Source organism: Musa acuminata, chromosome BXJ2-11 (genome assembly GCF_036884655.1).
Source record: "Musa acuminata AAA Group cultivar baxijiao chromosome BXJ2-11, Cavendish_Baxijiao_AAA, whole genome shotgun sequence".
In the NCBI taxonomy this organism is placed as follows: domain Eukaryota; kingdom Viridiplantae; phylum Streptophyta; class Magnoliopsida; order Zingiberales; family Musaceae; genus Musa; species Musa acuminata.
Window position 1 is genome coordinate 7,971,571 of NC_088348.1, and position 10,540 is coordinate 7,982,110.

The window sequence follows — 10,540 nt, forward strand, 5'->3', positions numbered from 1 at the left end:
CGCCACTTTGTGTGCATTACGCACGAGAGAGGAATAGGTGAGGTGATCCAAAGGAAGAATCTTAAAGGAGTGCCATTTTGTGTGCATTACAAGTTGGTACCACAGCATCCTTCAATCTCAAAGGAACACTCAACTCTCTCCTAACACGTTCGAGTTGGCTTCATGCTTTATTGGGTAGTGTAGTTTCGCGGAAATATGCATAATAACTCCTTCAGATATATTCATCTGTTATGCATCCTCGGATCACTAATTGGTCCCAATGCTCCAATTAAACAGGTAATGACGTGGAAATGTTCCACGTTGCATGCTTATAAAGCACAACCAAGTGATGCCGTTCTTAAGCTGCTTGGACTACCGAACACCACACCCACTTCCATGGCCACAAGAGAGAGCAACTGGGCGGTGAAGATTAGAGACCAGCCCATGGCCACCGAAGAGAGAAGCTGGGCGCTGGAGATCGATGACCAAACCGAGAACACGGGTAATTCAGCCGAGAAGCAGCAAAGCCCGAAGCCATCCATATACAGAGTTCCTGCTTACATCAGAAGGTTGAACTGCCATGCCTACAAGCCACAGATCGTCTCCTTTGGGCCATACCACCATGGTGACCCCAACGTCATGCCGATGGAGGAGCACAAGGATCGGGCCCTCACCCACTTCCTCAAGAGAGCCAATAAGTCTCTCCAAGACGTCAGGACCGCAATGGCGGAGGTCGTGCAGCAGCTACGGGGCGCTTATCAGAGCCTCGACGGGAAGTGGGCGGGGGACGAGAGGTTCCTGCATCTGATGATCCTTGACGGGTGCTTCATGCTCGAGATAATTCGTGTCGCGACCAAGAAGCCCGATGACGGTGGCTACGAAATGGATGAACCCATCTTTAGCGACCACGGGAATCTGTACACCGTGCCCTGCATAAAGCGAGATATGATGATGTTCGAGAACCAGTTGCCCCTGCTTGTTTTGTACAAACTGGTTTTTGTTGAGGGTCGTGGTGATTGCGTGGTAACACTAACTTTTATGCTCTGTCTGTGTCCATAATTTCCACTTAATTCTTGTCTCACTAATCTGCACACCAGGAGTACGTGAACGAACTGGTGCTGACATTCTGGGACAAGACGTTGACGGTGGAAGGAGAACGCCGCCACCTCCTTGACATGCTCCGACTTAGCCGGTTGGGCAAGCAATCGTCGGCGGCCACTAGTCGTGGCCAGAAAAACAGTCCAAAAGTCTCGATCATCCGGTCGGCGTCTGAGCTGCGCGAGGCCGGCATCCGCTTCAGGAAGAGCAAATCCGACAGCCTCCTTGACATCCAGTTCAAGCACGGTGTCCTCAGCCTGCCGAAGCTTACAGTCGACGACAGCACGGAGTACATGTTTCTCAACCTCATGGCCTTCGAGCGCCTCAATATCGGCACCGGCAACGAGGTCACTTCCTACGTCGTGTTCATGGACAGCATCATCGACTCCGCCAAGGACATCAAACTGTTGCACCACAAGCGGATCATCCGGAACGCATTGGGAAGCGACACGGAAGCCGCCGAGCTGTTCAACCGCCTGGCCAAGGACGTGGTATTCGTCCCCAACAGCAACCTCAGCAAGGTCCAAAACAATGTCATTACGTATAGCCAGAAGAAATGCAGAAGGCATCGAGCCAACCTCTGCCGCACATACTTCAAGAGCCCATGGACCACCCTCTCACTCATGGCTGCCATCGTCTTGTTGGTCCTCACGGTGGTGCAGACCATTTACGCAGTGTTGCAGTTCCACCTATCTGCATGATCTCTGTCGCCTTAATCAGTGATGCTCTGCTTGGTTTGATTTCTTTCCTTATTTCTACGTCATTACATGGCTTGGCTAGAAAGATATTTTGATTCAGTTGTGTTTTCCCTCAAGTTTCAATTACCGATATTTGTTTGGTTCATTGGGATTGGTTTGAAACATATTGATGTTTTTTTCTTACAAGTGACAAAACTGGATTGATTTGTGTTAAATTAGTTTTTGATTGTCTGTATGTTGATTCGGAGCTAATAAAACTTTCTCTTTTGCTCTTATCATTAGGTAATTTCAGTCGATACAGTCTCTAACTACGTCGAACCCTATAAAAACATATTAGGTAATTTCAGTTTTTGATTGTCAAGACAAAATTGATTACTTGTTTAGGGTCTAAATCATATTCTTTTACCATTTTGCGAAAGAAAAGGTACATATATATATATATATATATATATATATATATATATAGTCATTGAGATTTATAAAAGATGAAGTTATAAAAATATTTTTCTGGACTATAGAACTGATTATGATGAAGATGATACATCAAACATTAAATGACGAATCATGTGAGCACTTGCATGCGCTCCAACTTTATACCATTGCGTACGGTGGCCATTAGTCATCACAAACAAATCAAAGATCCAATTATTATATTACAGACATCCAATCCTACATGAACCAACTTAGGTTCTCACTCACAATTTGTGATGTTCTTGACCCGAATTGTCTTAAACTTTCTTTAAAGCCTAAGCTATTCTTTAGGTTAATTAGCCTCCTTTCTTCTCAGCTAGGTAGTGGCACTCTTCATGGCTACCGACAAAAGAAACCTTTGAAGGAGCCTTGGCGTAGGGTTTAGGGTTAGGGTACGGGATGAAAGAACACGGACGACACAACAAGAGGATGCATCTGAAAGTTCATTTGAGGTTGAGATCATTGCAGTTACTTAGCCTTTTATAAAAGATTCCCACCAGTTCTTCCTGAACAACAGATAGTCAGTTCACGAGACACACTTTACCTTGTGCAAATTAACTTCCGCCCAATTGCTTCCAAGCAATTGAATGAGCTCGGTGATACTGCGACGAACCGCCCATTACGAGAGTATGGGATTCATGGTTCCTTTCCCCTCTAACGGTGTGCCTCTATTCAAAATGAACAATCGATTGCTTCTATTCAAAATGATATGCTCGTTTAGAGATGGAGATTATTGGGCGCATTACATGAACTCGGAGTTTGGTATTGTTGGGAAAAAATATGTTAAAGTGAAATAATTATTTTTCCTCTTTGTGTATAAAAATGGGTTCCTTATCAAAATACCAACTTGATATCAAAATACAAATATCAATCAGCAGAGCATAAATAATAGAGCAATAAATCAATCACAGACCAAATCTTTTAACATGAAAAACCCAATGGGAAAAAATCACGGGACCGTAGTGTTAGGATCAAGAGCACTAAGAGGGGGGGGGGGGGGGGGGGGGGGGGTGAATTAGTGCAGCGAAAATATTTCAACGATAAAAAACGTTCGAACGATAAAAACGATTTCGGTGTGAAAGCCGATTCTAAGATTACTTTAACTTAAGATCAAGCGAGATGACGTTAAAGTCAATCTATGAAGGCAGTTTGCAGTTATGATGAAAATCAGAATATAAGCGCAAACTGAAATACGACGTTCGTACGATAAAAGCGATTTCGGTGTGAAAGCCGATTCGTAAACCACTTTAACTTGAGATGAAGCGAGATGCAGTTAAAGCAAAGATATAAAGGCAGTTTGCAGTTATGATGGAAATCAGAATGTAAGCGCAAACTGAAATATAATGTTCGTACGATAAAACTGATTTGCATCTAAAGGCCGATTCGGAAAGCACTGAACTTTGAAACACGTTCGTAAAAACACATAAGGCAGTAAGCTATTGAGAAGGTTTGCAGTAAAGATAAGATGCTCAAAGTAAATTCAAACCGAGATTTAGAGTGGTTCGGTCAATCTTGACCTACTCCACTTTTGACTTCCTCCACCGACGTCAACTAGAGGCCTTCCTTCAATAGGCGAAGGCCAACCACCCTCTTACAGTTTCACTCCTTTTGACGGGCTTATGAGACAACCCTTACAGAATTTTCTCTCCTCTCTTTAAAGCTCAGAACTTGGAAGAAAAGAGGGAGAAGAACTTTTGGCCTTTACAACAATTTTGAGCTCTAAAAATCACAGAACAAGATCAAGATTTCGGTGTATGTTCAGTGCTCATTCAGTGCTGAATGGGTGGGGTATTTATAGGCCCCAACCCAGTTCAAATTTGGAGCTCAAAACTATCAATTCCCGGAATTCCGGGATCTAGCGGTTGCACCTCCTGATTGGAGCGGTTGCACCGCTTGGCAGAGCTCGAAGACTGAGCCTCTAGGCGGTGCCACCTCCTGTCAGGGGCGGTTGCACCTCTTGCCAGAGCTCGAAGACCGAGCTCAAGCGGTGCAACCTCCTAACTGAGGCGGTTGCACCGCTCAGCCAATGCTCGGAGACCGAGCCCAAGCGGTGCCACCTCCTGTCAGGGGAGGTTGCACCGCCCAGTCTCGCTCGGAGACTGAGCCCAGGCGGTGCCATCTCTTGGCTGGGGCGGTTGCACCGCCCAGTCTCGCTCGGAGACTTAGCCCAGGCGGTGCCACCTCCTGGCTCAGGCGGTTCAACCACTTGGCAGAAATCAAGGTCTGAATGGGTTGATCCATTCGGCCCAATTTGGGTTTTTCAGGGGCCCAATTGCCCCAAGATTAAGTTAATGGGATCACCTCCCATTTCCAACTTAATCATTGTGCTAACTACGATATTCCCTAAGACATTTACTGCAACTTGCTCCGGTGCGTCAATCGCTTCTTCCGGCGAGTTTCCGGCGAACTTCTGTCGATCATTCGATGAACTCTCGCTGATGCTCCTGCGGACTTCTGGCAAACTCCTGGACTTGCGATGATCCACTTGGCGAGTTCCGACGAGCTTCTTTGGCAAGCTCATGGACTTCTCGGATTTGTTCCCGCAGAACTTCCGACGACTGTCCGAACTTCCGTCGAACTCTCGAACTCCCAACGTGATCATTGTCTTGACTCCGGCGCAACTTCTGCTGCATGTCTTACTTTCATCGTAGTTAATCCTGCACACTTATCTCAACATATAGATTAGATAACAAATGACAATTGACTTAATCATCAAAATCCGAGATTTAACAATCTCCTCCTTTCTTATGATGACAATCAATTGATAATGGAGTTAACCTTAACTCCCCCTGTCTATATGCCATACTTGAGATAAGTCATTTTTGAATTCAAAACCTTTGAATTCAAAAGACATATTGATAAGTTAAAATCATTTAAACTTATCAATACTCCCATTATGATTCCCATCATGATGTATCTCACTGAAGATGATGTCAAGGCTTGACATTCATTTTCAAATTTTACATTACAAGTTTGAATGATGGTAATAGTAGCAATTCATCATATTGTAAGATATCAACATGTAAAACTACGAAGTAAGATTTTGATACCATTACATGATGCACACATTTCAAATGTTTTAGCAATTATTGCATTTCATCACATGGTAAGATATCAATACGTAAAATTATGATGCAAATTTTTTGTTTGATATCTTGACATGATACAAACAATGCATAATGCAAATTATAGCAATAATGACATCTCTTGGTGATGCAAGTATGGCATTAATACTCATATGATACAAACAAAGCATAATGCAAATTATAGCAATCATGGCATCTCTTGGTGATGCAAGCATGGCATTAATACTCATATATTTCTCCCCCTTTGTCATCAACAAAAAGCATGGTAATTGTGATACCAGGAGAACAATATAAGCAAATTTTGAGCATAAGTGTGATAGTCGTTCATGCCTTTACTAGGTTCAAGTTATTTTCCAATAGTAAGTGATAGGAAATCAATTGTACAAGCATGATATGTAGATCACTTTGAATACTTCTTCCTTTTTATTTGTTATAATCTTTTTGCATGAAGGAGGAAGGCCATTTGTGATACCAGCTATTTGTGAGTTTACTTTGAGTGAAGTTAAAACTGTTGAGAGATTAAATCATGCTTCAGGTATCAAGATATGTATGTGAAGCAAATCTTTGCAAGTAAAAACATTATCATTCATATTTCAAGATGGAATTCATAAGTAGGAATCATTTCATCAAATCCATTTCAGAAAAATATTTTTCATATAAGTGTATAAGAAAATCCGATTTTTAGGATACCAATTGTTAAGCGAATCCGAAAATGAAATTAACACTTTCATGCATTCGGACAAGACTATGCTATTGATTTTTAAATACAATCATGAAGTCAAAACATGCTTATTGTTATGAAAATTTTTGTATTTAACACATAATTTCCAACATATTATTTAGGCATGTAATGGCAATCAAGTGATTTGATCATTCAATAAAGTTCGAAAGATAATTGTAACTAGTTTATGTACTCGGACACATCTAACATTCCTAATTCTCTTCTTATGAAATCAAATTGTTCTTCACTTAGAGGTTTTGTAAAAATATCAGCTAGTTGATGTTTAATATTATGGCAATATAATAACATGACGCATCAACTGCATTGGTATATCATTTTCATAAATCATATTTATCATGGAAATCAAGACACAAGGTTTTCAAAAACATTTAGTTTCAATGTAAAATCCGACAGTGAGTAACGGGATTAAACAATGAGTGATGTTTGTAACTCTGCTCACAAATAAATACATCAGGTAACCAGATCAAGGATCAAGGTACAAGGCATTGTGATCATAGTGAGTAACATAAAGAGTTTACAATACACATACAAGCTCATTCAGGAGGTGGAAAACTAAAATGCCTAAATAAAGAGTCAAATTGTCGATGAATTTGCTGCAGCTCAGATAGGATTTGATCTTGTCGATGTTCAAGCCGTTCTTGTCTTTGTTCAAATCGGTCCATCCGAATCCCAATATCTTCGACAGATGATGTATGAGTTGGCTCAAATGAATGTGTTTCCTCAAAAGGACAGATCGGAGGAGATTGAGTACCCCTAAAGACTGGTGTTTCTGGTTCTGGTTCAGGTTGAGGGGGATCGGTTCTTCTAGGCATTCTAACCCAGTTACCGTTTCTATAAACACATCTTAATCGGTGAAGTAGATTTTTATTTATTATGCTAAACCTATCTACTTTTATTACTTCTTCTTTCGGTGGTATTAGAATATCATAGGCTTTCAGTATTCTAGTGATTATACCACCATATGGAAGCATCATGTCTTTCTTAGATAGTTCTAACATGTTATGCTGGATAAGATAACCAAGACAGATGTCATGTCCTTTCATGATCAAATACATAGTTCCTAATTCTAATTGGCTTACTTCATCATGATGGTATTGTTTAGGGAGAATGATGCTAGTTAGGATATGATGAAGTACCTTAGTGTTTAGTGGCAGTAGATGTTCACAACTTTTATGAACAAATGTTAAGTTGAGATTGGCGAAAATTGTTCCTAAGGCTTCAACATATGTTGTCCCAACAGTTTCATCATACCATGATCCTCTAAAGTAAAGTCCTCTACTTTTTATGGGAATGCCTATCATGTCACAAATGAATTTATCCGTAATGGAGATGTGTTGTCCTAAGAGATAGGTAGACATTCTTTCTTCTTCATCTACTTGTATGTTGTTGTAAAACAATCTAACAAGTCTTGGATATATGGGTTCATTAATTTGTAAAATAGGGAGTAGATCTAAGTTTGCAAACCATTGGATTATCTCTAAGTCTCTTAGTTCATTTAAATCTATATGTTTTCCCTTATTGACACTCCTAAGTTCGAAAGAGGAAAACTTTTCAGCATGATATTTTGAATCAAAAATGGTAAGATCAAAATCTTCCACTAATCTCCTCTTCCCTTTGTCCCTTGAAGATCTTCTAGACCCCATAACTACTGCTGTTTAGGAGGATAGTAATGAGCAAGAGTAAATGAATCAAAAACAGAATTTAAGGGCTTCTTAGAGAATACCTTAGTGAGATCTTCAAGAGGGGGAAAGATTGTTGATCTTTTACTTCGAAATGAGGAGTATTTGGGATGCTATGAGGGGAGAAATGGAGGTGGAGAAGCTTTGGAAGAGTAAAGAGGGGAAGGGAGTGAGTTGGGGTCGGTTCCACCGCCGGCCCTAGCTCGGGTTAAAAAGGGGGCAGAGTTGCGGGCGGTTGCACCTCTGGCTAGGGCGGTGCAACCGCTTGCAACACGTGACAGCCGGAGGTGCTACCTCCAGCTGGGGCGGTGCCACCGCCTGCAGGCGGTGAGTACTTGTTCTGACCGCAGTGTGATCTGATTTGAAAGTTTTTGACTTGAGAAGAATTTTCATTCAGAGCAATCAACTTTACTTACGTAATTACGTAAGAATTTTCATTGTAAGATAAGAAATTTTGCATGATCAAGATAGATCTTGTGACGTGCATACTCTAAATGTCGTGTACATGTTTGTGACAGATTGTTCAGATTGGTAAGCCTTGCAAGTTCATGACAAACTTAGTAAGTTCATGATATAGTTGGAATTGAAAGTAATGAACGGATGAAATCAATGAGTTTGAAAATCTACAGGATATGTGAAGTGAGGATCATGGGTTTCCAATTCTGAGAGATCAAATAGGATTATATCTATATCATATTTGTAATTTTAACTTTCTAATCCTCTTCTGTTATTTAGGCTAGAGAGGATCGCGAGTTCTTTTTGGATCTCGTGTCATGAATATCGAGAATCCAAAGAGCAGGATATTATTTCTTACTCCCAGCTTAAGATGTTTTATGTCTTTACAAGAAAGGATGATCTTTAGGTACCCATTTGCTTTTGGGTGCTTCAAAAATAGATTTATATTGTTTATCATGTTGCATAGAATTTATCATGGTTCCTTTAAGAACCCAAATTAATTTGTTCTGACTAATTTTCTTGAATAAACAATAATACGTTTTGTGTCCAAGTTTGCAACAAAAGTTGCATTTGCTTTGGTGTCGAACATGTAAGATGGGACCTTTTATGAAGGTGGTTGGATTTTGGTGAGGACTTCTCACAAATCCGATTCCACTTCTTTTGGGAACATGACCCTTGTTTGCAAGGATCATGTTTAATGACTTGCTACCAACCTCGAATTTCTTCAAGGTGTCCTTAAGTAGCAAGTTTTCCTTTTGGAGAGTTTCTAGATCATGGCATTTTATGCATGAACTTAAACTATCATGATATTCAGTTTTTAACTTATCAAAATTACAAGTAAGACTATCATGCTCCTTTTTTAGCAATTTATATTTTCTACTAATAATCTTGCATTCATCAAATAAGTCATGGAAGGCATTTAATAATTCATCAAATGATAAATCTGCATCTATTAAATTCATTACCTCCTCTCCGATGGCCATTAAGGCGTAATGAGCAACTTGCTCGGTGTTGGACTCCTCTTCTTCGGACGCGCTCGAGTCATCCCATGTTGCTTTGAGCACCTTCTTCTTTGATGTTCTCTTTTTGACTTGGGGATAATCACTCTTGTAGTGTCCCGGCTTTTTGCACTCAAAGCAAATAACTTGGTCCTTCTTGGGTTCAAGTTTATTTTTTGTGTCATTTTTAAACTTGTTTCTTTTAATGAATTTTTTAAATTTTCTTGTTAGAAGAAGTCATCGTTACAGTCCTCATCACTTGAGCTTTCTCTCAAGTGGTCTTCTAAAGTTCTAAGTGCCATATCCTTCCTATTCTTTGGAAGGATGTCTTCTTGCTCTTCATGAGCTTTGCAAGTTATCTCGTAGGTCATTAATGACCCGATTAGTTCTTCAAGAGGGAAGTTGTTTAGATCTTTCGCCTCTTGAATAGCAGTGACTTTAAGATCCCAACTCTTAGGAAGGGATCTTAGAATCTTATTTACGAGCTCAAAATCCGAAAAACTTTTTCCGAGTCCTTTTAGACCATTGACGACATCCGTGAAACGGGTAAATATGTCGCCAATAGTCTCACTCGGTTTCATCCGGAAAAGTTTGAAAGAATGTAACAAAAGATTGATTTTTGACTCTTTCACTCTACTTATGCCTTCGTGAGTTACTTCGAGTGTGTGCCAAATATCAAATGTGGTTTCACAAACCGAAACACGGTTGAACTCGTTTTTATCAAGCGCACAAAATAAGGCATTCATAGCCTTTGCATTAAGAGCGAAAGCCTTCTTCTCCAATTCATTCCAATCGATCATTGGAAGAGAAGCCTTCGAAAATCCATTTTCGACAAGATTCCAAAGTTCAAAATCCATATAAATAAGAAAGATCCTCATTCGGGTCTTCCAATAGGTGTAGTCCGTCCCATTGAACATGGGTGGATGTGTAATAGAATGACCCTCTTGGTTTCCGGCGTATGCCATCTCTCTTGGGTTTTAATCCGTTTGAGAGTTACCCCCGCTTTGATACCAATTGTTAGGATCAAGAGCACTAAGAGGTGAATTAGTGCAGCGGAAATCTTTCAACGATAAAAAACGTTCGAACGATAAAAACAATTTCGGTGTGAAAGCCGATTCTAAGATTACTTTAACTTAAGATCTAGCGAGATGACGTTAAAGTCAATCTATGAAGGAAGTTTGCAGTTATGATGAAAATCAGAATATAAGCGCAAACTGAAATACGACGTTCGTACGATAAAAGTGATTTCGGTGTGAAAGCCAATTCGTAAACCACTTTAACTTGAGATGAAGCGAGATGCAGTTAAAGTAAAGATATAAAGGCAGTTTGCAGT

General features: G+C 40.2%; 1 protein-coding gene across 1 annotated transcript; it reads left to right on the forward strand.

Moving 5' to 3' along the window:
• The first annotated feature begins 361 nt into the window (after positions 1–361).
• Positions 362–1,920, forward strand: LOC103971175 (UPF0481 protein At3g47200-like). The gene is made up of 2 exons (XM_018820537.2): positions 362–1,002; positions 1,077–1,920. The coding sequence occupies exons 1-2, from the start codon at positions 376–378 to the stop codon at positions 1,776–1,778; spliced, it is 1,329 nt and encodes a 442-aa protein (XP_018676082.2). The 5' UTR covers positions 362–375; the 3' UTR covers positions 1,779–1,920.
• Positions 1,921–10,540: the final 8,620 nt, after the last annotated feature.

What these genes read in the sequence shown, in the direction of transcription:
- LOC103971175 (XM_018820537.2), top strand. Translation starts at nt 376, where the DNA reads ATGGCCACAAGAGAGAGCAACTGGGCGGTGAAGATTAGAGACCAGCCC. An exon ending in AGGGTCGTGGTGATTGCGTG is followed by an intron (nt 1,003 to 1,076) that starts GTAACACTAACT and finishes TCTGCACACCAG; the next exon opens with GAGTACGTGAACGAACTGGT.